Source organism: Hyalella azteca, unplaced genomic scaffold (assembly GCF_000764305.2).
Source record: "Hyalella azteca isolate HAZT.00-mixed unplaced genomic scaffold, Hazt_2.0.2 contig16271, whole genome shotgun sequence".
Lineage (NCBI taxonomy): Eukaryota > Metazoa > Arthropoda > Malacostraca > Amphipoda > Hyalellidae > Hyalella > Hyalella azteca.
This window is the reverse complement of record NW_025946097.1, coordinates 28,472-56,388: the sequence shown is the minus strand read 5'-3', so window position 1 is coordinate 56,388 and position 27,917 is coordinate 28,472. Positions and strand designations below refer to the sequence as shown.

Below are 27,917 nucleotides of genomic sequence, written 5' to 3'. Positions count from 1 at the left end.
CAAATGTTCAAGAATTCACGGTCAACAATGTAATTCACTCCAAAGAAATATTTTTATCTGACATGTCTTTGAGATACTCGAACGGCGTCTATACATTTACAGCATTACACAATCATATAATACGATATATAATAGATTTTATAAATACATTTATTCTGATTTTAGTAGTGATATAATTCTCATGAAATAATAATGACGGAAAATAGAAAATTCTCTAGAGATTTTGACAAGGATCAATTAAAATGGATTTGAAACAACGATTGTAAAGCATTGGCTTTCAGAAAATATTCCAAACAATATATTCTCACGAATGCATTCAAAAAGGCAATAATGATAAGAAGTTTTTTCTTAATAATTAATATGATATAATATGTGGGATTTTATCCAAGATTGAATGAAGTTATATGGCCCAAACTTAGTTAATCCCTCAGCACATGCAGAGCTGCAAAAATGTTTCGTTTTCTCAGTCACGCTTAATGAATGGTTCTAAGAACGAACTTCACGCACACCTTTGCTTCACTTCTGCCTTAAGCTAAATCAGTCCTGTTTATTCATTAAATTGGATATATTGTTTCCAGGGAACGAAATTTTATTGCTCTCTCAATACCATAGGAACAAGTGAATAATATTGTTGACGATGCTGTATATTCGTCCAGGCATTGAAGACGACTTAAATTTTCAGCTGCCTGTATTCAGTTTAGCTCCTGACAAAACTGCAGATTGATATTAGAGTGGCCTAATGAAGGTTAAGATGGTGTGAGCACATCGGGCTTTTCATTAGAGAAAACTCTGGGGTAACTCAGCCAATTATAACCGGCAGCAAATATCAGTTTAGGAAGCTGCGTCTGCTGCACATGAAATGTCAGGCAGGACAAAAGCCAAGAGCGATCATTTGCATTTCGGTCTTCTTCACTGCAGCCAAGGTAGAAAACTGACAGAAATAAAAATTCATTAAATCATTTTATTTAATTTTCGAATATTAATAACGATATTTATCATTAAAATTGAGCTCCAAGAACAGAGAACGAGAGGTTTAGATTGAACCCAGAGAGTTTGAAGAATATCGTAGAAAGTTTCAAACGAATATTTTGATTTTCCAATTTAAATTTTATCGAAAATTCAGGCTCTACCATAATTTGTGTTGTAATATTCATTTAATAATGAATAATAATAATAAATTTATTATTCATACCGCTTTTCGATGCAAATGATATAAAATAAAATCCAGGTTAAAGTGAAACAATCTTAGTAAGTTCGAAAATGAATCATAAGCATTTTTTATCTTGTGATTCTTGCTATTTGTACTTTAAAGTTAAAGCTGAAATTATTCTGAGAAAAGTAAGAATTATACGTCATGTGGAGGTCCGATGCACTTGGAATAAATATAAGTAATTTCCTAGCTACCGGAGTGAGAAACGTTAGAGTTTAAAGTAAAATAGAGCAAAAGAGTTCTATAATAAATTAAGGGAATGCAGTGCATTCAGTCATTTTTTTCCTAACGTCGTGTAGCGCTTTAGTGATTTTATTAAGCGCTAGTGTTTTAGTTTAGTGATTTTTTAGTAAGGTTTAGTGTAAATTCATTTGTTTACCAAGTTATACCGGTATAACTGTTTTCTTGGACCTGTTTTGGGGGGCTTTAATAAGTCTATCAAATTAGAAAATATGTTTTCCTAACCGGAGAAAATTAAAAAAATATGTTAAGTTGAGAAATGCGAAAAATTCACTTTCCTTTGTTGGGACAGACCAGTTGAATCGAACAAGTTCATGAGGACCATCGTAGAATCACCGGCACAGCGATGAATGTAAGTCTTCAACGTTTGCGGATTTTCTGACATCAGCTGTAATTGCTGTATTTTATGTTCGATAATTTTTGCCATGCAGCACATTTTTGGTTGATAATTGTGAGAGAAATGATTTTTGAAATTTGAAAGAAATTAAATTTTTGAGTAATTTAATCTTCTTGTCGTTTACCTGCACCACCAGTGTAAAATATAACTAAGTGATTCAGTCCACTAGCATGGTCTCGATTGTTCCTTTTAACTAACTTTGTGGATCATCTATAATCACTGGAAAATCGTTCCCCGTACATATTCGCGGCTTAAAAATTAAGACACTTCCTAATAACAATTTTTAATTTTCGTTAAATATTATTCATATTTGTCTAAAAAAAATCCGTGGTTTATTTTTTTCCATTTCAGCTAAAGTTTTGTCGTTTCGACGGGTGGCCGCAGCTTCTGATGGCGGTTCTGCTCTGCACGGTCGCAAGTGCAAATCCTACCGATAGCACCGGTGAGATTTTTATGTAATTGCACTTATTTAGCACGAAATCTATCTCAGATCTCACAAAATTCGTCGAATTTAGGCAAACGGAGCTCGTGTTTTCCTTCATTTACTTACTAGGTACACGGGATGCCACACGAAACCGTGTACACGAAGAAGGTTTTACTGCGATTTTTATTGCCGGTAGTCGGTCCGTTTCCTCGAATGTTCTTACATACATATACGAGAAGTTTTTTAAGCTCTCCATTATAATCTCAGCACTGGAAGACAATTTTAGCAGAGTTTTTTATTAAATGATTCAAATGAATCAAATGATAGCTTCGGCATTTTCGGTCGAAGTCGTTTAAGTATCAAATAATTCCAGTATCAATATATTGTCAAAATCCCTGCCAGTATATTTTCAAGGAGTCTATGGCGTTGTATTTTCTCATTTTTATACAGAAAATGCCGAATCGCACCTGATGATAGGGATGAAAATTTAATGATTTTAATTAAATGGATTCTTTACATATATTCTAATTTGTATAAGAAGGACGGTCAGTGAAATGAAGAGCCTAATTTATCACCGAGTTTCCATGCGCAGAGCCGTGCGACGAAAGCCAGTTCGTGTGCGCTAACGGCCATTGCATTAATGGTCACTTCAGGTGTGACAACGACGACGACTGTCAAGATGGCAGCGATGAACTCGAGTGTATTCTACGTAAGTTTACAACAAAGATTTATTGCCTCTCTGTCTTTATTCATTATGAATTTATTCTACAACGTATCGAAAAACACAAAAAGTACTTATTAACGTTGAACTTTACATAACTTAGCCAGCGATCAAATTAAATGTGAAGAAATGGCGGAATTGCTTCTTCACTTAAATTCATCATTCTGTTCCGAAACGATTTTATCAAACACGCGAGAATAATTATTTTCAATCCGTTTCAGCGTTATAATATCATCAAATTTTAGTACTAGACTCAGTCTTATAATACTTTATTATACATTTTCCTCGAGTTCTGACGGAGAACTCAACATTTTCAGCGAGGAACTATCGACATTGATTAATTTCAAGAGGATGATTTTGAAACGAACTTATCCGAGGTAGCTTAGTTAGCTTATGCACACTTCTGATATACTGCTGATTAGCAAACGTGCACACGATGTTTTTATACCGCGAATCAGCAAGCGTGTACACGATGTTTTTATACCACTGAGTAACAAGCATATACGTGATACTTTTATCCTGCTGAGCAACTAGCGTATACACGATGCTTTTATACTGCTGATCAACAAGCGTATACACGATGCTTTTATACTGCTAATCAACAAGCGTATACACGATGCTTTTATATACTGCTGATCAGCAAGCGTATATACACGATGCTTTTACACTGCTGATCAACAAGAAATACCAAGCACGGTTGTAGAAGAAGTGTGTTAACAGTTTGAAGGTTGTGCAGGTAACATGTTGAAGCTGTTTGAGAAGCAGGTTGATCCGTCGATTATCGGAATAGTTATTTCAAGTCCCAGAAACCTGATAATCCCGTGTATTCAAACAGTCTTGTCAGTTATCTATTTAATTATACTATTTATAATAATATATATTTATATATTTATACGGTTTATACAATTTTTAACTTTGAACGAAGTTAAAATTTTCTAACTTTTATTGTAACTAAGTTTAAAAAACGTTTGAACTTTAAATGTTAATTCAATATTCAATCCAACCGTTCTCTCCTTCTTACCATATTACTAACTCTTCGACCAAGTTAGGGAATTTTAAAATAAAACAAATGATTATTAGGAATATTGAAGCTTGTAAATCATTGAAAAACTCATTATCCGATAGCTGGCCAGACCTGCACAATAAGTGAGTTTGAGTGCGAAAACAGAAAGTGCATCAGGAAATGGTACGTCTGTGACTTTGACAATGACTGTGGAGACGGCAGTGATGAGAGCAACTGCAACTACCCCGATGGTTAGTGGCATTTTATCAATAGGTTTTGATAGGGAATTTGTCTTGAGATAGAGTGCGGTGGCTTAACTGCTACTCTTCGCAGTCACGACACTATATATTTATAGGTACGCTAGTGCGAAAGCGGACAGTTATGTTGCACGGAAGTGCAAAGACCTTCACTCCCTCTTCCTGAAAAATAGGTTTTGTGCAAAATAAAATGGTTACATTTCCAATTTGTTCAGTTGTGTTAAATATCAATGAACTCTGCAAGACAAAATTTAATCCAAATAACCCTTAAGAACAATTTAAAAACCATTTCTATGTTAAATTTTCGTGATGATTGTCAGTCAATTTAAATATCAGTCCCGTGCGGGGAGGACGAGTTCCGATGCTCCAACAGACGTTGTATCCCGACGCTCTTCCGGTGCGACTACGTCGACGACTGCCGTGATCGCAGCGATGAACTTGACTGCATTCGTGGCAAGTCTCACTTTACTGGTTTTATCTTGTGCAGTAATTATTGCTGTATATTGATTCGAAACTAGAGGAAGAAAAAAAAAGATTTAAAGGAAGTGTATATAATCTATCCGATGCGTATAATCACCAAGATAACGGTTGTAAACGAATATTTCGATTTTACCAAAGTTATTCCCTTGGTGTGGCAGTTAAAGTTAGCGTTTATAATTTATAACCGACAATTTTAAATGTTTCCTAACGCCATTAAATTGAAAAAATCTGAGAGTTAAATTAGATTCAACGATTTAAACGCTTTAACGATTTAAACTCTCTTACGAGTTGCGAAAATTCAAGTTCACAATGATCACTTCTTCTAAAGGTTAAGATGTTTTTATGCTTTCAATTTATAATAAACTATGACTAATCTACATGCACCCTTGCAGGTTGAGGTGTCTAGTCCAGGTTCTCCAGCTCTCATCCGGTGATACTGTTTTGCTGACGTGCATTTGACAACGACCAACATGCAATGCAAATAAAATGTAACTCCTACATACCTGATACCACTACACATGCTTCTATACAGTGATATCATAAAACTTTCATCACTGTAAAATTATCTTCAATTTACTTATTTATACTTTCACTTAAATTGTACAACTATAATCAAGAAGTTGAAGGTTTTTGAGTTCCAAATAAGCTCATTTAGCTGCCGATGCAGCTAATGGCGGTCATTGATTCTTATTGCTCCCAGCATCTTGAAAGGATCTCAGAGTAAAACCGATTGAATTCAGATCTATGTTTCATCGGCAGTTACTGTAATGGAATAAATCATTCCAAGCATTCAGCATTGTCCGTTAAATTATCAACTGAATTCTTCAATTTTTTCAATGAAATTTCAGGAGCCAAATTAATTAGGTACTCGCATAATAAATATCCGCTAACTATCATAATCTGCAGAAGACGGCATCAAAACATTTTTTTATGCAGAGTATTATTCATTTCATTGAATTTCTTTTTGGCATATATCAATACATCTTTATTTTTAGCAAGTAAGCATACACGTTCAATAAGTTACTTCTATACAGACAAATTTGCTTGAATTGCGTACTTTTTAACCTATCTTCAATAATGCATATAAATATCATTGTGTATAAAAAGACGCATGGTGTGTAAAGAGCCTCAGATTCATCGAAAGAAAATGAAACAGCCAAAAGAAAAAACACAATTGAGCGATCATAAGAGAGGAGATCACAAAAATTAAAACAAATACAGCGTCTTTTATAAAACTCTATACAAATTATTTCGTGGGGCAAAATGTTTTATGAAACCAGGAAAATGGACCAGATGCGCGGGAATATGACTCGGAAGTCAGAGTCAGAAATGAGCTCAATAAACAAGTTTGTCAAATAAGCTTTTTAAATGCAAGATAAATGCAAGAAGAATCCGTGCATTTGTTTGTATCGTAATGAATGCGTAGCTAAGTAGAAGTTTATTTGATCTAAAAGCTTTAAAGGACTTTGAGATAATTAAAGCAAATAACTCTAAGAAAAATAAGTTCCTTTGGAAAGAACATAAAGTTACTTAAAACTAATGTAGGAGTTTGTGATGGTAGGAAATCTTTCTGACATATAGTTTGGGAATAAGGTAGAAATTTGAAGGATATCATCAACAAGGCGAGTCCTCTTCCTCTCTTCTCAGTTAAAATCACACAATTTAATAAAGTTGAAGAGCTTCTTTGTTCAGCAAAAAATAGATTTGTTCATCACGCGAAATCTAAAGTTTACCGCTCTAGACCAAATTTTCACTGTAAGTAAATTCATGGCTAGTGAACGTAAGATTTTGAAGTATGACAACTTAGCTAGCAGTCATTGTATCATTGATGAATTAGGAAAGTCGACATTTTTTGTCAAAAATTTATGATGCAATAATATTGAAATATTGTCTCTGGAATAGTGAAGGATTAACCGCAACAATGGTGAAAACTAGTAGATTTATCTGTAAATTTTGTGGATATGTTCAAAAACTTCAAATTTTCCGACTTTTATTATTTATTGTTTAAATGTTTATTATAACTGAATTATCTTCATCACATTCATCACTTCAGTTGTGCATAGAACAGTAGATATAAAAACGAATACTTACATACTTTACGAGACCAGATTAGCTGAACGTCCACATTTTAGCCCAAAAATCATATTAGTTTGTCACCTGAATTATTATTATCTAATTATATCAAAAATATATTCAAAGAAACGGGAAAAAACGAGAATTTGAATAAACGCATTGTTGTCATGATAAAACTATAGGAAAGAAAGCTTTGTAACATACACGGGACATCAGTTATTTTTTCAATAATGTTCCAAATATAAACATTTGTACTCAGTTTGAGTTGGTCACTATCATTGCTTGTCACTCGTCTCCAACGGGTCAAGTTAAAGCTGCTAATGAGCATTGCTGGTATGATATAGAACTGTAAACACTGACTTATATTTGGTTTAATTGTAACTAAGGACATTTTGGCTAACTTATATTTACAATACTTGACAGGCTGCATAGCATATTCGATTGATCTCGAAAAATTAGTCGACGGAATATTTGAGTATCAAAATGAAAATGGTTCTGAATAGGCGATTCCGAAATAATAAAGGCCAATATTGAGTTCTGTACGAAAATGAATATGAATCTGGCCCTTTAGAAGTTAATTTTTTGGGGGCAACCGCGCATGAGCATCCATGCAGCAGTTATCAGTTTGTGCAGCAGCGAATGCAGCAGCTGCCATATCAGGCAGGCGCGAACATTTGCGCTCTAAGCTTTCTTAACAGCAGCCAAAGTAAATTCTTAACTTAGTAAATAATAAAAATATTTACGCTATTATATATAAAAATATTTACACACAATATATTTTTTGATGTTGTAAAGGCATTTCTAACATATATTCACAATTTTTATTATTACAAGACTTCTCTTTAACTTCACTTCTTGTTTGTTTATTTGTTTATTTGTCTGCTACAAATCTTATAATCGATATTTAACACAACTCTACTTCTCCAATCGATCTGAAATTTTATGCACTTGCGTAAAGTTGGAGACAATGCATGAATCAATTGACAGAATAAATAATCTTAAAAATGTAAAAAATTTATATTAAAAATTGAAAAAATAATTTTTTCTGCTGCAAATCTTATAACCGATCTTTTACACACTTCTACCTGTCGAATCAATTCTAAATTTTGCGCACTCACGTAAAGACGGAGACAATGCATACATAATTTAATAAATGCAACAACATAACCGTCCCGGTTATGTTGTACTGTAACTCACTGTATTGAAATATAGGCTGTTTATCTATTCCTGATTCTACATTTTACTGAACCAAACTAGAACGAGCGATCCGACTACAACACGTTATTTAAATATCCCTATAAATGTAGGTATAGAATTAATAGAATTCAGAATTGGAAATAATTATATGTTATCATTCGAATTGTTATTCTAATTATTTATTATTAGAGAAATTATTTTTATCAATCATTAATTAATGATAATAAGAAGTTTCTTCTTTAATTAACGATGTTCACATGTGATAACTTCAATATCTTATATCTTTCACCATTCTAATTGGTTAATACATTAGTATTTGAGTAGTTCTTGGAATTTGCATTTGTTATTTTCGTGTTTTAAGCAGAATAAAATTTCGGATGTTGTTTGCGGTCATGTGGAAAGGTTTTAATACATATGCAAAGTTACTTTCAAGATTGTGGTATGCAGTTTCATGTTTAAATTTTTAATTAAATGATCCCCATTTCCTCTGCTATTCATCAAAAACTACAGAAAACTTTAAATGCATAAAATAGTTTTAAGATTTTAAAATTTAGTTTCATGCATTCAAATATTAGATAGTTTTCACTCCTGCGCAGAGCTTAATTATGTTCACTCTTTGTTGTTTATTATCACTGTCAGCTAATCACTTGCCGCTCCACATCTCGACTTGCGGGGGGCGCCTGAAGCTCCTAATGAGCTTCGCTGGGTTGACTAAGAAGGGCAAAGGTTAGATTTATAATGCAATTATATAAGGTTCATTTATGGATTTAAACACATTTATTCTAACTTTCAATTCTCTGTAAGTGCATGAAAAAGACTTAGTTAACTTCACAACGTAAATCAACTTCACAACACGGAAAAGTTAGCATCGTAATTGAAATTTTGATCGCCGCGAGAAATTAATATTTTCTCGCGGTCATTAACTTGAACCTCCCGTGTCATTAATTAGCTTGAACCTCCATGTGCCTTTAAATGACTATTAACAGTTAAATAATAACATTAACGGTGGATTAAATAAAGTAAGATCAAGGCTTGCTTTAGTTGTGTCCGCAAACAGTACGAATTTCAAAATATCAAAAACTCTGCAACCAAGCTGCTGTTGTAATATTCATGTCATTTTTCAATACTCCATTTTATTTTGTTGTTTGTTTTATTGCCATTTTCATGACATGCCATTATTTTTTTCTTTGTTAAGTTTATACAGCTGTACAGGAAGTTGAGCCTAATTCTAGACAAAATTTCTTCCCGACTATCTCAATTGTCATAATTCGAATTACAAAAATTGAAATCCTGCCAAACCCAGGAATTGCAACTCATCGAATACGTATTATTCGCCAATAAAATATCGCGTTTTTTCCTATAAAAGACAGAATCCATAATAAATTAGCAAGGACAATTCATTATATAATTATGTCTTTCTTTCTCTGCTATTTCAGGTCTCTTACACTGTAAAAGGGGAATTGACGTATTTCTAAAACAAAGACAAATACTTTTGAACTGCTGTTAAATGTCAATAAAACAATAGCTATTATATTTTTCATAATTTCTCCCTGTTATTTCCTACCCACAAACTAACTGGCTCTTTCGAATCGTGTTGCATCCACAGGGGATGTCAAAATCTCCGCCTTGCCATATATAGGCCGTTACGTGCACCAATTAAGGCCGCTACGCATACTAAGGTCGCCAAGTGTGCTTAGGCCGTTACGTTCACCTAAGCCGCTACGTATACTAATTGTACCCACTCGGAAATATCAAAGAATATGTACCATTTTTGAAGATTTCACTCATATGGATAGTCTGTTATTAATGTCACCAATTTATAATATTAATTTACTTTGTCTTCCCGCGACATCTGGTTAACTTGAACCTCCCGTGTCATGGCTGCGTACCCCAACTTAAAAAATTATTTTGGTCGACCGAACATATCAAACCTGCTCACGGGGATGAACCATAGAAAACCTGAATATTTTTGAGCAGTAGCTGAAAAAAATTATAGAAAATCCGAATTGTCTTCAAGCCATTTTACGTTTTATGTAAATAAAATTGTATAATGTCAATAGTTACAATTTTCGATTAGAAAGGATTTAGCATTTAATGTTACAATTGCACTCCTGTGATGTAAATATTTTACAATTCTACCCTTTATGCTAATGACATGGGTTGACATTTAGTTAAGCGCCTCGCCAGATAACTGGAGCCTAATGAAGCTTGAGATGGTTATTGCCAGCGCAAGTCCTTATCATAGAAAAAATTTCGGGGTAACTCAGGCAATTATCGCCAGCAGCAATTATCAGTCACGGCAGCAGCGGTTGCAGCAGTTGCAATATCAGGCAGGTGGCTCACAGAGAGCCATCATTGCATTTCGGTCTCCCTAACTGTGGCCAAGGTATTGTAAACATTTTGTTGGTAATGTTTTTTTTAATTGGCAAAGTTACCTCATGTATATTCGGTTAATTAAGGATGTCTTAACACCTTAACTTAGAGCGTTAACTGAATTGCATCAGGAATTGTAGGCATGTTGCAAATTTGAAAATATTTCGATTCACATTCAGGATTTTTTTGCTAGTTTCTAGTACATTGTTAGTTTGTTAACCTAGTCTGGTTTAGTTTCGAGTTGCAAAACTAGCCATATAAACTATATTTTCGAGTATATGGTTTTAGCTAGTTTCCAGTTTCCGGAATGTAATAAAAACAAATTAAAATATTTATGTATAATGTATTTATGTAAAATTAAACGTGCAATCTCTTCATAGTAGATTTTGTTGAATATTTACCTCGCTTTTTATAAATTCTGATACAAATCTGCCATTGTCTTTAAAACTATTCTTAACGAGGTGAAAATTTATGTTATTAATTTCTCTGTTTGCTTTATTTTCGATTTTAGAATGCAAATATTGCAACTAAGAAGCCAGGTTCTACGTAACAAAAATTATCAATTTCCCACAGTGTGCATAAAATTTTATTTCGTCTTAGATTATTATCTTTCACTTTAAGTTATATTTTTCGAATGTCTTTAATAGAATCTGAATTGCATACATTATACTCAAGATTTTTTAATAGAATTAAACATACACTTTTTGCGACTGATTGACTGTCACTGTGGAATTCGTTCATTTAGCAAATTTTGAAGACATAATCGATATTTTCTGAAGTCAATTAATCAGACTGTGTTGGAATGTTTTGTAGAGAATAAATCAACGATCAGAGCTTTGAGGAAGGTAATAGCGAAGAATACTGGCGAGGTTCGATTGACGAATGTTGAAAAATGGCATTCGCAGCAATCTTTATAAAGCTAAGTTCGATACTTTCGTCTATAGAGCGCGCGCACCGCATCATATACCTGTGGAGTGCGCATCGTATATCTATAGCGTATATAACCAATGCCAATTTATAGATATATTGAAAATATTAAATATATTCATGACCACGCAAATTATATGCCAAAAAAAATATTAAAATCTACTTCGAGCATTTAGGTAAGACCGCTGGAGAAAGAGGGTTCAGTTGATTTCGCCTCTTCGTATGAATATTTTAATGATTAAATTGTAAAAATCTAATTGCTGAACAAAATTTTCTTACCATAAATGTTCGAATTGGATTACTTTTAATGCCCGCTGTGCAGCAAAATCAACTCTTTTCTAACATCTGAAATCTGTTCTCCATCTCAGTCAAAACACAATATTTTTCTTCAAGGATTTCCATCCCATCTCAGAGGCACTTAACTGGCAGAAGATGGGCACGAAAATAAGCAATGTGTTATTTTTTCGTCGAGATAACTATTTGATTATGTTTATATTGCACTTCATCACTTTTTTCGATATATAATAATCTTTCTAGTCACCCAACAGTTTCCATAAACAAATGTGACATTTTTCATCTAAAATTTCAAGCCACCATTGATTTTGCTCATTTTCTGGTTCCAGGTTTCGGAAAAGAATATTTTTTTCTCAACTAAAAAATACGTGTCGAAGCCGGGGGACATCTTCTCCAGCTGAGGACCAGCTGCACAACTATGACGGTCAGTGCACAGTGGGCCAAATTTTTTTTCAACACCAAATTTTTTTTACTGTACTGATTTTGTTGCAATATCGATTTTTGCAGAGCACTGATCAAAAATCATTTTTGTCGTAAACATTGGAAGACGTTTGGCTTACTATAAACTTTAATTTCAATCTAAATGTACCTTGCACCGGGACAATAGGTTGTACTGACTAGGATTAGTATAAAATTCTAATTAAATTTTAGCTTATGGCCCTATGCGCATGAATGACGCTGGTTGACGCAAATCAACTGAAATTCTTCGTTGCATGACTAAATTCCTTTTGATGCGTAGCAGATCACGAGATTTTAATGCGTTGCACACCATTTTCGGAATAAAGTATATTGGGGGCGCACATTTTCGTTGAATCCGAAATTTTGTATTAGTGTTCTCTTATAAATATGTGATGCTTCAAACATTAGGATTTCTTAGGTTATATTCTTGTCTTTTTCTAATCAAATTTGAAAAAATTGTGATCGATTGCAACAAATCAGTCCAGCTACCTCACTGTTCTCAAAATAATTGTCAAATAAAAATGTAATACTTATTAGATTATTCGTTTTGTAAAGTAGATTTTATAGCCTCCCTTGAATGCAGCAGAAGCGCATTCGTTTGAACTGGTGGCCGCAGCTGCTGTTGCTGGCTTGGCTCTGCGCAGCCGTCGCAAGCTCTGAGCCTTCCGCAACTTCCGGTGAGAGTTGGGGAGTAATGAAATTTTCATTCATAGTACAAATATATGAAATTTTCCTCTTAAATTCGAAAATCAGTCAAATTCGGGACCCCCATGCTGATCATTACATATCCCTCCTGTTCCCCTGATCATAATGATAGAGCTAACGAGAGTCGACTTTGCCTCTTAACACGAGACAAACGATAAGCGTATAAACGTTAACAAATTAAATAGACAATAAATTTTAACAAACTCTTAACTTATTAATATCTGTTTTTCATTTGTATAACAATTAATATACTATAATAATAACTTCTTAAAAATTCCTCCGTAACTTCGAACACCCACAACAACACTAATTTTTTTGCAACAGTAAAACGAAAATTAGTCATTTATTTTTAGAGATCCTGATTCCACAGATTAATTCAAATTTCTTGTAAGTGAATTGAAACTGCCGCTTATTTTAAACAATTTGTATTACCTTAGTTTTATACGTAAAAATTGTTTGTTAGGTTCGTGCGGCGCAGATTTCACGTGCGGGAGCGGCCTCTGCGTGCCACAGGAGCAGCGGTGCGACGGCGACAACGACTGTGGCGACGGCAGCGACGAGCGCGACTGTCCTGAGGTCAAACTATGTAAATGTTTCACTGATTGTCTGGTACCAAAAAATGAACTGAAACTCCTAAATTTTTAACATTTTTTCATTTGTATAACAAATAATTTTATTTGTATTGTATAACACTTATTTCTTCTTAAAAACTCCTTCGTACTTCGAAAACCTACATCAAAACTAAATTTTCTTCGACAGTAAAACGAAAATCAAGACATTTCAATTTTAGAGATCCTGATTACATGGATTAATTCAAATTTCTTATAAGTGAATAGAAACTGCCGCTCATTTAAAACAATTCTTAATACCTTTAGTATTAGTAAGTATGCCTTTAGTATTCAAAACAATAATTTTTAAAAATTCTTTGTTTAGGTTCGTGCGGCGTAGATTTCACGTGCGGGAGCGGCCTCTGCGTGCCACAGGAGCAGCGGTGCGACGGCGACAACGATTGTGGCGACGACAGCGACGAGCGCGACTGTCCTGAGGGTGAGATGCAGCTGTTGCGTGGTACTACACCTGCTGTGCAGCTGCTGAGTGGTACTGCACCTGCTGTGCAGCTGCTGAGTGGAACTGCACCTGCTGTGCAGCTGCTGAGTGTTACTGCACCTGTTGTGCAGCTGCTGAGTGATACTGCACCTGCTGTGCAGCTGCTGAGTTAGGGAGTGCCTGCACCTGCTGTGTGCAGGCGCTGAGTTATTCAGGGAGGGACTTCAATAGATGTGTCACGTTAAAAATTCCAGAAGTCAGTTTTTTATTCGATAGAGCAAGATTAGTTCCAGGTAGGATATGGATAATTGACACTTTGAAACACATTTTTTTATATGTAACATTAAAATTGGTACATTGGTATTAGTTTTCTCCGTTGTTCTCATTCAATGGTCTAACCAAACGAATTCAATTAATGCTTAAATTTTGAATAAAATAGGTTTTGCATTTGTATATTTCCCACGACAGCGTGCTGATACCGAATTGTAATGACCCGGATCCAAGTTTTAATCAAATATGAAGATTAGTTCTAATTTCATTCTCGGAACCCTGCAGGCACTTGCACCGCTGGTTTCCTGTGCGGCGGCCGCCGCTGCGTGCCCGTGAACTTCCGCTGCGACGGCGACAGCGACTGCGACGACGGAGAAGACGAGCTCGAGTGCGAGAACTACAGTGAGGAAACCAGCATTTATATTGACCATCAAANAACCGACATGAATCTCACTAGTCTTAATAATACCAATACATGCAGAGTCTATTGGTGTCTGCTATAAACAGACATGAATCTCACTAGTCTTAATAATACCAATACATGCAGAGTTTATTGGTGTCTGCTATAAACCGACATGAATCTCACTAGTCTTAATAATACCAATACATGCAGAGTCTATTGGTGTCTGCTATAAACAGACATGAATCTCACTAGTCTTAATAAAAGTAATTCTTAGTGCAAGAAAAAAACTGGAAATATCATTGCATGTTTTCTGAGACGTGAAACTTCCAAGTGTTTTAAATACCACGTCTTTTTCTAGCAAATATTATGCATAGTCTTTATGTTTTAGCCTTTAAATGATTGCCATTTTTACTTTAAACTTATGTTTTGCATGGCATTGCTTCCTTTTTAGCGCATTTTCTCATTTATGGAAAAAATGCACTATTGTGCTCGCCATGTCCGTCTGTCTGTCCGTCCGTCCGTCTGTCCGTCTGTCCGTCCGTCCGTGACCTCAAGTTTTCGTCGACGAGCAAATACGCTCTCTGTCACTCATGCTGCTGTGAGTACTGAGTTATATTTTTTCTATATTATGAATGACATTTCTTTTTGTTTGGCTCATGCAATGCTTGCTCGTTCTCTTTGTTGCATATAGTATGCTTGGTATTTCATATTTTCGTATATATTCTGCCACTTTATTTCTCTTTACTGCTTATATCATCAAATCATTTCAACTTTAGGCTTAGGTTTCCCATGATATTCCACATTTTTGGTGTCCAATTCTTTTTTTTTTCACTGGGAATTCTTCAATCACAAACGGAAGTAATTAAACAATACGGGAATCGCCATTCAACTTTCAATAATATCTCGGATCATAGTAAATGAATGCGTCCCAAATGAATAATGTAATTGATAAATTATTTTAAATGAAGAGTCTTTTGAGTTGTTCGTCGATGCTGATGTCATTGTTTTTAAATTAATTAGAAACTAAATATATGCAATTTCTTGCACAATTTAAAATCGAGTTCGTCTGATGGATAAATTTTCGTGTTATCCCAACTGGAAACCTTTACTAAGGACTTGACGCTGCACGTCAGCGCAAGTTATCATTTGCACTTTTATCATTTAATTTGAATTGAAAATTTCTCCTCATGTGAAAGGGAATATCCTTGTGTAAAAATAATTATTGAGCTTCAATTTATTCTTATTAAGAGTAAATCTATATATGAAGAAATTCAGGAAACATAAAAAGTGAAGCAAATACGTACTCAGTATTTGATTCAGTTCATTTATGAAGTAAATTTTTAATGTGACGAAATTTCACCTTTGAGAAATACCTAATGATAAACTTGTCTAGTAGATATTACCTAATGATAAACCTGTCTTAGATGTATTTTATAGAATAACTTAAGATAGCATTTTAAATTGGAAACAATATGAATATAAATTCCTCCAAACTGCTAGAGTGAAATCGCTCTTTACAAGTCAGCTGACCAGGTTGTCATAATCTGCAGGCGAGTGTGCCGAGGATGAGTTCGACTGTGGCGGCGTTGGCTGCGTTCCTCTGGACCATCGCTGTGACGGCCTGGCTGAGTGCCGAAATAAAGCTGATGAAACCANATCATGCCACTTGAAACATGTCACTATAGGAAGATCATGCCACTTGAAACATGTCACTATAGGAAGATCATGCCACTTGAAACATGTCACTATAGGTAGATCATGCCACTTGAAACATGTCACTAAGATGTCACTGGAACTGCAGGACAGTGCCCCGACTCTCAGTTCGCGTGCCTCAACGGCAGGGAATGTCTGCCTGCCATCCTCCGGTGTGATGGAGGCCCTGACTGCTATGACGCCAGTGATGAGCGAGATTGTACCCAAGGTATTTATTGTTAAGAATTATCATGATCATAGTGATGACGTACGTACACTGTGGTGAAGAAAGCTGGTACTCGAGATTTCGGTAACAACTGTAATCAACGCTCAAACAAGGCCTGTATTTATTGTGACCGAAAATATTGAATTAAGATTTTGAGCAATTAAGCAATTTAATTGAATTAAGCAATTTAAAATAAATCTTCTTCAAAACATCGAGTCATATCTAATTGTGAAAATGTTGTCTATTTTTGTGTTTCATCAGAGCTTTGCCAGGGCTTCTTGTGCCGGAACGATTCCACCTGCATCACCACACTGCAAGTCTGTGATGAGACTGTTGACTGTCGTGATGGATCTGATGAAAGTGAATGTAAGTTTTGGCATTAGAACCATTGAATAATTAAGACCTTCTCCTGTAAATAGGACTTTTCAAGATAACTAAGGCTTTTACTCACTGAATAATTTGCAATAAATTGCACAATTGCCTCAATTAAATCGATCTAATTTTATAACTTTCTCTGTTCTAGCGATGCACAATTCCACATATCATTATTCACTTCCAATCCTGCTGGTAGATCCTACATTTTTGTACTCTTTGTTCGTGTATGACACAGTTTATACAATCGCATTTCATAATTATAGAAAAATAATTGATAAATATGAAAAGATTGTCGGATAACTCTGAATTTTGAATATCTTGCGTCATCTGATCAAATACACTAACGTTTCAAAATTCACTCTGTAACTGAATAATCAGTATCTTTTGTGGTAATAAAATTGCAAGAAGACGGAAGACAATTTCACAGAGGGAGTGAAGCACAGAAACGAAATAAATAACCCTAAATTATCAAGGCCTAACCCGTTACGTTTCTATGTCCTCACGTATGTTGTGTCGTGAATTATATCCTCTGTTGAATTATATCATCTGAGACATTTATCAAACTTTATATGAACCTAACGAAACTTTATCAAATGTACCATTTTTGGAGCGTATTGGACCCCTGTTCATCGAAATTTTGCAGGTCTGAATGAATGAATTGCTAACGAAGGAGAATATTATGCACACAGGTTCATGCAAAGATAACTACATGAAATGCGACAACGCGAGATGTGTGCCTGAACGTTTCCGATGCGATGGCGACAACGACTGCGGTGACATGAGTGATGAGCGCAACTGCAGTGGATCTCCTGAAGGAAGTGAGACCAACTTTCCTGGTCAGCAGTCGTTGGGCTGCATTCGATATGATGGGAGAATCACATATATAGGCTTTAACAAATTAGAAAGAGTTAAGATGCAAATGATGACCTAATGATTAACTCAGCTTCTGCAGGTGATTCTTAGGTATTGGTCTAACTAAGCAGCATTACTTGGTTTAAATGCGATTTTTATTCGCAAAAACGAGAGCCACGAATAGGAGAATAATGGTAAATTTTGCTTCTTGAAATGTTCCTAACACGGATCGGAAAGAAAGAAGATATCAGTGCTGGCTGATATCTCTCCTTCATGTTAAACTGAATTTGATATGTTCCTATTTGGGTCTGGTATGGCTTACCTGTCGCAAATTGGTTCATGTTAGAGGAGTAACTAGAACCGTTATAAGACATTTTAACAGTTTGATTTAGACTTGCACTCTGGTTGCGGGTCTTCTCTTCCAACATATATTCAGTTTTCAAAAAATATAACCGATAATTGAAAACGTATTGAACATTTTTTAGATGCTTTCATAACGTATCAATCACACTTTAACAACTTCTACGGCTTGCTGCCTGTCCTCTTCTAACGATTGTTATATCATTCACTCGGTCGCAACCGTCCGTGAGAGCTCCTCACTTACTGACTGTCCCCTTTCTCTTTTCGATGATCAAGTTTTTAAATCAAATTAAAACCATAATATCAGCTACCATACTATTTTTATTCACTGTTTTTTAGAAATTTTCATCGTTTTATAAATCTATTTTTTTAAATGACATGTTGATATTTTTTTTATCAAATTTCAAGATAACTAATATAAAGATAATTCAATGAATTGTTAACTCCTCCGTTTAATAATTCAGACTGCAGCAACGACCAATATTCCTGTGCAAACGGGAGATGCATCAGAGGAAGCTACGAATGCGACGGCGACAACGATTGTAATGACTGGAGCGATGAACGGCACTGTGAGTGTTGGGAATGTGCAATATTTACACCACATATTATGGTAATATTTTATTCTAAACAATAAATAGCGTTGCACGAATAAATAGTTTTTCAATAGCGTGGTCTTGAAGAAGGTATGAAACAGTTCCGATGTCAGCAAATGCAGAAGTTGGAAAATGTCCGTAACATTTTTTTTGTAACCTTAATTCAATAATAAAACAAAATCCTTCAAGTGTAATATGCTAAACATTGTTCTGTTTTTTAATTAGTAACTCTTTTAGACTCGTTATTTTAATGATAAGTTGTGTGTTAGGCGCGTGTTCCTCGGAACAGTTCAAGTGCGAGAACACCGGCCGTTGCATCAGAGGGGCGTGGCGATGTGACGGCGATAACGACTGCGGCGACAGCAGCGACGAGCGCGACTGTTCTGTCTCATCGTCATCCAACTCGAGTACGTTCTATGAACATCAAATGAAACAGCGAACGAGAAAATGAAATTCGATCTGAAATACTTGAAAGGGAAATATGTCCTTTTGAATTCCATGTCTACGGCTTTTATTCAGTGTATATCGATCAATGATTTCTGAATTAACTGAATGAATTCTTTGCCCTATCTAGGTGCATCGATCCATGCTTTCTGTTTGCAATCATAAGGAAGTCTCTTCAATTTTTTACCTTCGAAGCACTTTACCGCTTATATCTTGCGCTATAAATTTCATGTTGCGTTTTTCACGTTGTAATTGGCTTCTCTTTTTTACTCTTAAGGATTATTATATGAGTGCGAATCTTAGACCAACAGTGCCAATTCAACCAGTCTTGAATTTTTATCATTTCGTTAAATGTGATGTAGGCTGCAGCAGCGGCCAATATTCCTGCGCAAATGGCAACTGCATCACAGGACGCTACGAATGCGACGGCGACAACGATTGCTCCGACTGGAGCGACGAGCGTCATTGTGAGTGCCATGAAAGTATAAGATTAAAACCTCAGAGTAGAGCAGCATTACATCGGAAATTAATGAATAACGGCACACTTAATTGACCAAATGGTACGATGCATGGCCAGCATGGGTCATGAAACATAAAAAAAATTTGGGAAGTAAGAATATGCTGGAGGAAGGCTGAAAAAGGTTGATGACACTTGTTTTGTGTTCCCAAATCAGCATCCAGTCACGACACCCTATTCATTTGATAGAATTACTGCTACTGTTTCGAAATTAAGAACACTCTTGTTTCCGTCACGTTTTTAATATTTATCGTGACAGGCGAGTGTTCTTCGGAACAGTTCAAGTGCGAGAACACCGGCCGTTGCATCAGAGGGACTTGGCGATGCGACGGCGATAACGACTGCGGCGACAGCAGCGACGAGCGCGACTGTTCTGGCTCATCGTTATCCAACTCGAGTACGTTAGAGTTCTCATTGAAATTAGTAGGCTAGAGGCCTTCAGGGCTAGGTATGATAATTATGTCAAATTATGTGACAACGCTAAAACTGCGTGAGAATAATAGTAATCAAGTGCGAACAATATTATTGAATTAATACATTATAAAATGCAATTTATTCAGCTTTGGGTTAATCATCTTTTTACTGTGAGAGATTTTGGAGCATACTGTTCGCAGTTTATTTGGCATCGTTCCCCAACTCGTCAAAAATTTGCATTAGCATAAGTATTAATGTAACTGAACATGTTTCCTTAATCCCTCTTATTAGCGGTAGGGTGCAGCAGCGACCAATATTCCTGTGCAAACGGGAAATGTATCACAGGACGCTTCGAATGCGACGGCGACAACGACTGTAGCGACTGGAGCGATGAACGGCACTGTGAGTAACACGATTGTTCTAGATTACAAACCTATGTTATAGCACCATTAAATTCGGTAAAAATGAATAAATGTGCACTTAATTGACCTGACCGCATAATATAGTAAAAAACATTTCACTATGATAATATGCAGGAGTTGGTTTGGAAACTGCCTATAAAATTAGTTGCTATTTTATTTTGGAATCCTGTCACGAAATAAAATATTCAAGAGATATTCACGGCAGCTTTTGAAACTAAGAATCCCATTGACCTTATCAAGAATTCACATTTTTGTGGCAGGTTTGTGTTCCTCGGAACAGTTTAAGTGCGAGAGCACCGGTCGTTGCATCTCTAATGAGTCTCGGTGCAACAGCCTAAACGATTGCATCGACTGGAGCGATGAAAGTAACTGTAAGTGTTGTACACGATTACTTACACATGTTACGGTAGCATGAATTATCGGAATGGTTAGCGATAAACTAGGTAAAGATTTTGCAACACATTTCTCGCTTGCAAATGATTTCGAGTGGCTGCAACCTCAATCGACAACCGCAGGTTGTCGACAACTTGAGGTTGCTGTCGAATGACAGAAATCTCAGCAATCGATTTACAGCGCGTTGTAGATGATTGAAAAAATGCCAGGACTCCCGTCCCTTTCGTGCTATTTTATTCAAGCTTTACGGAAACATTTTCATATATACCCTATCGAAATTCGAAGACCTGTCAGCCGCTGGCACACGGACGCCCCAAGTTCTTATGACAGGGTAAATTATAGAAGCTCTATGTCCGCTTTAGGTTCCGGTTGCCGTAGCGAAATAAGCACCGAAATGGAATCTTGTGAAACTGCTCTTCGAGCTTGGGGCGATCGTGGGGCGCGCGTATTTGGTACCTGATACGTTCGGGACAGACACGGCCGAATATGAAATATGCTTTAAAAAAATGCCCCCTCCCTTCCCCCCCCTTATGGGGGGAAGGGATGGGGCATTTCAATCTCTGTAAGTTATATATATATGCAGTCTATATTGCACTACTCGCTCAGTTTTAAGATCAGAGCAGTCTACCAGAGGCTCAATTTCATGCAAAGACGTTTACAGCTAGTAACTATTATGACATGGCTTGGTTAGAAATGAGGGCAATAATCGCAAATAAAAAAATTCAATCGATACATCGAAAGGTATCCCTGATTCGAGGTAATGCAAGTCAAGCCAATTTCTCCTATTAAATCCATATATCCTACTGAATGAACAACGTTGTGTTTAAAATAATCGAATTATTTTCCGTTTCATTTCATGTAACTTTCGTCACATTAAATTTCTATAGAGCAAACAGTTCTGCAATGGCCTCGAATTTCTGCGTTTATTGACAAAAGATCACACAATAGAACAGAGTAGCACATGTTAATCTTAACAAAATCTAGATACGGCACTAACTTGATTGCAGCTTTCAGTTGTTCACAGTTCATAGCAAGCGAGGATCTTTCTGCATCCATCGTCGGCTGCTGCAATGACAGTTGGTATTGACTTTCACATGTAGTTCTTTACAAGCATCTATGTTATCAACTGCACTCTAAATTCCTGGAGAGACAATCAAATAAATAGCGGAATAAACGATAGTTATGGAAATCCTCAAATCAAATATGTTGCTCACAGAGAGGCTCCTTGTAAAGTAAATAGTAAATTTATGACTGTTTTTTGGAACTAAGAATCCCCTTGATCTTGTCACGAATTCACATTTTTGTGGCAGGTGTGTGTTCCTCGGAACAGTTTAAGTGCGAGAGCACCGGTCGTTGCATCTCTAATGAGTATCGGTGCAACAGCCTAAACGATTGCATCGACTGGAGCGATGAAAGGAACTGTAAGTGTTGTACACGATTACTTACGCAAGTTATGGTAACATGAATTCCCGGAATGGTAAGCGATAAACTAGGTAAAGATTTTGCAACACATTTTTCGCTTGCAAATTATTTCGAGTGGCAGCAACCTCAATCGACAACCTCAGGTTGTCGACAACTTGAGTTTGCTGACGAATGAACGCAACCTCAGCAATCGATATACAACGCGTTGTAGATGATTGAAAAAGTGACTGGACTCCCGTCTCTTTCATGCTATTTTATTCAAGATTTGCGGTAACGTTTTCATAGATGCATACTTTAGTTTCATTACTTCCGTTAATTTTTATTATATGTACTCGACCATTTTGCTTATTGGGTAAGCGTCCAACATCTTATAAAACATTTTTTCATATATATTGCGATGAGAACCTTATGTAGTAGACCGTGCAAATTGTTTTCAGAATAGACTGTTTGATATTTGAGAGTCGCTTTGCATTTGAGAACTTGAAGCAACCACTGAACCCGCGAGAAATATGCTGCACAAAACCTGTTGGTGTTGTAATTGCCCATCCTTGTAGTAGCGACTAGGTAAGGGAGGGGATGATAGGTCAGTTTTTCCGGGCACAAATGCCACTGGTAGTTCCACGACCATCACTGGCTCGCTGACCCTCCATAACTATTTTCTGCTCAAAACCTCGTGCTCCTTGCCAGAGTTTTGGTTTTTGTTGTGGTTCCCCGGTCTCACTTTTTAGAAGAGACCTCCCTCGCGCAAGTACGATACCAACGACAAGAGGCCGCTCCAGAGCTGTAGGGCCGAGTTTATGTGGTGGTGTTGTCTGAGATCCTGCCAGAGCGGACATTCCAGGAGAAAATGCGTAATTGAGTGGGGAGCTCTCTGGCAGGGTGGAAAGGTGTCTGAGTCTGTTTGACCAATTCTGTTTGCGTATGTTTGTAGTGAAGGGTGGTGGCCGCAGCGCAGCCTGGCCAGGTCTAGAGAGCTGGGCTTCTGTGCTGCTTATGTCAGGTGGTGGGTGTCTAAGGGCTTACTTGTTGCCGGCCAGCTCCAGCGTCATAATTGTGTGTGTTTTTTTTTTTGTGCTGGTGTTGTCTTGGGGTGGGGGTACTGTGTTTGGTATGCTGGTGTAGTATCTATTTGGGGTTTGCACTATTTGTCTGTGTGTAGGTGGGTTGTCGCGCAGGTAGTGGCATTTGTGATCTGTGTTATTTCTGGCTGCAGCTATGAACTGTGTTCCTCTCATGTCGAAGTGTGCTTTTATGGGAAATATTTTTGTTTCAGCGTAAAGGTGTTCGATTTGAGTGCTTTGTGTGCAACCTGTGATTATTTTGAGTGCTTTGTTTTGTAATGTTTTGAGTTTCTGTAAGTTGGTGCTGGAAAGTGCGGGCGCCCAGGTGGTTCTGGCATATGCTAGCATTGTTCTGATGAATTGCTTGTATGTGGGTGCCAGTGTTTTTTTGTCTTTAACAAATTTGGTACCACCTAGGGACCGAAGTGAGTCGAGTCTGATGTTTGCGTTGTTCACTATGTTGTTGATGTAGGGGCTAAAGTCGTGGAGGTGTTGTAAGTGACCTCTAATTTCTTTGTTTCGTGTGCGTGCGGGATCGGGGTGTTGTTTAATGTGATGTTTGGTCTGTATTGGTGCTCCTTTGTGTAGCTGGTCATTAATTTGCTTGAAGAGCAACCTTGGGTCTGTTCAGTGTAAGCCATTGTGATAAAGTGTTGAGATATGATTGTGCCTGTAGATACATATGTTTTCGGATGTGTGAGTGGATGTTATTGTAACGTCGTCTGCGTAGGAGGCAATGTGGATATTTTGAGGTGGTTCGGGTATGTCGTGCATGTATAGATTGAAGAGTGAGGGTGATAGGACGGAGCCCTGTGGGATTACGTTAGGTATGAGTGATGTGCATGATGACTTGCCAGAGTAGTGTAAGTATGCTTGTCTTCCTGATAGGTAATTGGCAAGCCAGCGTTTGTTGTTGTTGTGTAGTGGGGTGTTGTAAATTTTGTTGAGAAAGGGAGGCGAGGGATGACATCAAAGGCTTTACTGATGTCTATTGTATGGAGTAGTGTTCTGTGTGCGGGTTTGCGGGAGTTGATGCCATCGTTTTATGCTTTGTGTGAGGTTTGTGAGTAGTGTTGTGGTTGAGTGGTGAGGTCTGAATCCGTGTTGTGTTGGGATCAAGTGTAATGTGCGGAGTGGCTGAGTTCAGTATGAGGCGCTCTATGACTTTTGATGATGTACAGAGTAGTGTGATTGGTCTGTATGTGGCGGCCTCAGTTTGTTGGTCTGTATCAAGCGGCCTCAGACTATTTGTTGGGTTTGAGAAGTGTAATTATTTTGCCAACTTTCCAGATGTATGGTATTTTGGAATGCGAGTAGAAGTTGGCAATGTTTATAAGTGTCATGATTCTGTGTGGACCAATGTGTATGAGGTGTATGTCTGTAATGTTGTCGGGCCCAGCTTCGGAAGAGTTTTTAATTTGTTTTATGATCCTTTTAGTGTCGTCTGTAGTGGCTAGGATAGCTGTTGGATCTAGCGGAAATTGCTGTTTGCGTCTGATGATGCGTCTGTCTTTTTGTATTTGGGTAACCTACTTATGTTTGCGTAGTGTTGTATTAGTATGTTTGCTTGTGCTTGTCTGGTGGGAATGTTATCTGTGTTGGTAGTGATTGCAGCGGGGGTGAGTTTTTGTTTGCTGTTCTAAGTTGTGTATGCTGCGGATTGTTCTGTAAAGTTGTATGGTGTTGGATTTGTGGTCCAGTGTATTTTGCTCTGAATTTGTGCGTTTAGTTCTTGGATTTCTTGAGTAGTAATTGGGGAGTGAGGGGTGGATGTTTGTCTGAGACTGTTGCATTGATGGATGAGGCTGACCATCTCAGGTGAGAAGTTAGGGTTGTGTTATTTTCTGTTGCTCCTTGGTATGTGTTTCTTGTCTGCCTCTTATTGATTGTGTTAAATTGGGCAACAGTGCGGTAAATTTTTGTGATTGGGAAGAGGTTCAGGTGTTCTAATTGTGCTTCTGTTTCATTTTAATTTCTACCAGTTCGCGCGTTTAAAGTTGTTGTGTGTTTTGCGTGGTTGTTTTGTTGGTTTTGGATTGTGTTTTAACGATGGTGGTAAGTTGTCTGAACTTGTGTCTGACAAACAATGAAAATTATAGCAGCAGCCCAAGCAACTGCCATCTATCTGGAAATAATACCAGGGAAATCCTGAAATAACAGCCACCTCCTACAAGCAGGAAAATTTGACTGTGGCTGCAATTGGAAAATTTGGAAAGCCAGCAATTAATGCCATGTCCAGGTGTGACAGCCGGCCTGCGTGAGGTCATCTCTTCACCTTCAACAAAGCACACACACACACTTGTGTCTGTTCCTGTTCTCCATGTAGTTGTGTTGGCTAGGTTTGGAAACCAGAATGTTATGTCTGGAGAGGTGGCTTGTCTGTCTGCTTGATGTGGAATGTGATGTTGAGTGGCTAAGTCTATACCTCTGTCGTCTGCTTGTTGGTTGTTGTATCATCCTGGGTGCTTGGCGTACCAACCTGGGTACTTGACACTGCCAGAATTGGCTTGTGCATTGGGCTGGGGTAAGGACAGGCAATAAAAGCTCTAACTGCGTTTAAGGACAGTAAATGCAATACTTTAATATTGATTCTGCATTTAGACCAAAAATGCGCCGTCAGGAACTCTCGTTGCATCTTTTACGTGAGACAACTGCACGACTATTTTTTCCATCTTCCTGTAATTTAACAAGCGTTTCTCGCAACAGGCACATGTACTTCGGAACAGTTCAGGTGCGAGGAAACAAGTCGTTGCATCAGACGAACGTGGCGGTGCGACGGCGATAACGACTGCGGCGACGGCAGCGACGAGCGCGACTGCCCAGGTTCATCATCACCTAACTCGAGTGCGTTAGAGTTCTCATAAAAATGTATTGGCTAATAGGCTTTCGGGGTAAAATGTGATAATTATGTCAAATTCAGTGCCAAAGCTACTTGTGTCATGTTGCGAGAATAATCTTCTTCAATTCATACATTAAATAATGCAATTCATTCATTTTTGAGTTACTTATCAAAATGCAGTATTACTTTCCTGTGGTAAATCCACGTCAAAGAGGAACCCGAGGTTTCGTAGCATGTTGTTCGCAGCTCAGTTGGCATCGTTCCCCAACTCTTCAAACATTGTTACACAAGCAAAAGGATTAATGTAACTAAACATATTTCCTTAATCCCCTCTTCTTAGCGGTAGGGTGCAGCAGCGACCAATATTCCTGTGCAAACGGGAAATGTATCACAGGACGCTACGAATGCGACGGCGACAACGACTGTAGCGACTGGAGCGATGAAGGGCATTGTTAGTGACACGATTGTTCTAGATTACAAACCAATGTTATAGCACCATTATATCCGAAAAAAAAGTGAATAAATGTGCACTTAATTGACCAGAAGGTACGATACAGATCCCATGCTTCAGTAAAAAATAATTTCAATGTGAGCATATGCAGGAGGAGGTTTGGTAACTGCCTTTACTTTTTTCATATCTGAATCGTGTCACAAAACTCAAATATTCATGAGAAATTTATGATTATTTTTGGAACTAAGAATCCCATTGATCTTGTCTATAACAGCCACCTCCTACAAGCAGGAAAATTTGACTGTGGCTGCAATTGGAAAATTTGGAAAGCCAGCAATTAATGCCATGTCCAGGTGTGACAGCCGGCCTGCGTGAGGTCATCTCTTCACCTTCAACAAAGCACACACACACACTTGTGTCTGTTCCTGTTCTCCATGTAGTTGTGTTGGCTAGGTTTGGAAACCAGAATGTTATGTCTGGAGAGGTGGCTTGTCTGTCTGCTTGATGTGGAATGTGATGTTGAGTGGCTAAGTCTATACCTCTGTCGTCTGCTTGTTGGTTGTTGTATCATCCTGGGTGCTTGGCGTACCAACCTGGGTACTTGACACTGCCAGAATTGGCTTGTGCATTGGGCTGGGGTAAGGACAGGCAATAAAAGCTCTAACTGCGTTTAAGGACAGTAAATGCAATACTTTAATATTGATTCTGCATTTAGACCAAAAATGCGCCGTCAGGAACTCTCGTTGCATCTTTTACGTGAGACAACTGCACGACTATTTTTTCCATCTTCCTGTAATTTAACAAGCGTTTCTCGCAACAGGCACATGTACTTCGGAACAGTTCAGGTGCGAGGAAACAAGTCGTTGCATCAGACGAACGTGGCGGTGCGACGGCGATAACGACTGCGGCGACGGCAGCGACGAGCGCGACTGCCCAGGTTCATCATCACCTAACTCGAGTGCGTTAGAGTTCTCATAAAAATGTATTGGCTAATAGGCTTTCGGGGTAAAATGTGATAATTATGTCAAATTCAGTGCCAAAGCTACTTGTGTCATGTTGCGAGAATAATCTTCTTCAATTCATACATTAAATAATGCAATTCATTCATTTTTGAGTTACTTATCAAAATGCAGTATTACTTTCCTGTGGTAAATCCACGTCAAAGAGGAACCCGAGGTTTCGTAGCATGTTGTTCGCAGCTCAGTTGGCATCGTTCCCCAACTCTTCAAACATTGTTACACAAGCAAAAGGATTAATGTAACTAAACATATTTCCTTAATCCCCTCTTCTTAGCGGTAGGGTGCAGCAGCGACCAATATTCCTGTGCAAACGGGAAATGTATCACAGGACGCTACGAATGCGACGGCGACAACGAC

The 27,917-nt window shown here is 37.4% G+C and overlaps 2 protein-coding genes and 1 long non-coding RNA gene across 3 annotated transcripts in view; all 3 read left to right on the top strand.

The window, feature by feature from the left end:
- The first annotated feature begins 872 nt into the window (after window positions 1–872).
- Window positions 873–5,781, top strand: LOC108683387 (very low-density lipoprotein receptor-like). The gene is made up of 7 exons (XM_018172701.2): window positions 873–923; window positions 1,743–1,802; window positions 2,199–2,289; window positions 2,864–2,980; window positions 4,118–4,246; window positions 4,589–4,705; window positions 5,125–5,781. Exons 2-7 carry the CDS (start codon window positions 1,797–1,799, stop codon window positions 5,127–5,129), a joined length of 465 nt encoding a protein of 154 aa, XP_018028190.1. The 5' UTR covers window positions 873–923; window positions 1,743–1,796; the 3' UTR covers window positions 5,130–5,781.
- A 4,550-nt stretch (window positions 5,782–10,331) lies between these two features.
- LOC108683388 lies at window positions 10,332–12,729 on the top strand. Its single transcript, XR_001931606.2, has 3 exons — window positions 10,332–10,388; window positions 11,926–12,020; window positions 12,639–12,729. It is a non-coding gene; the product is annotated as an uncharacterized LOC108683388 (long non-coding RNA).
- A 96-nt stretch (window positions 12,730–12,825) lies between these two features.
- LOC108683385 (low-density lipoprotein receptor-related protein 2-like) overlaps window positions 12,826–27,917 on the top strand; it is a 30,473-nt gene continuing 15,381 nt past the window's right edge. The window contains exons 1-15 of the mRNA XM_018172699.1: window positions 12,826–12,883; window positions 13,224–13,346; window positions 13,694–13,975; window positions 14,363–14,479; window positions 16,282–16,401; window positions 16,660–16,764; window positions 17,463–17,591; window positions 18,450–18,554; window positions 18,848–18,985; window positions 19,385–19,489; window positions 19,799–19,936; window positions 20,245–20,355; window positions 22,079–22,189; window positions 25,958–26,095; window positions 26,431–26,541. Coding sequence (XP_018028188.1) covers window positions 12,826–12,883; window positions 13,224–13,346; window positions 13,694–13,975; window positions 14,363–14,479; window positions 16,282–16,401; window positions 16,660–16,764; window positions 17,463–17,591; window positions 18,450–18,554; window positions 18,848–18,985; window positions 19,385–19,489; window positions 19,799–19,936; window positions 20,245–20,355; window positions 22,079–22,189; window positions 25,958–26,095; window positions 26,431–26,541 — 1,891 coding nt within the window. The remainder of the gene's footprint in view (window positions 12,884–13,223; window positions 13,347–13,693; window positions 13,976–14,362; window positions 14,480–16,281; window positions 16,402–16,659; window positions 16,765–17,462; window positions 17,592–18,449; window positions 18,555–18,847; window positions 18,986–19,384; window positions 19,490–19,798; window positions 19,937–20,244; window positions 20,356–22,078; window positions 22,190–25,957; window positions 26,096–26,430; window positions 26,542–27,917) is intronic.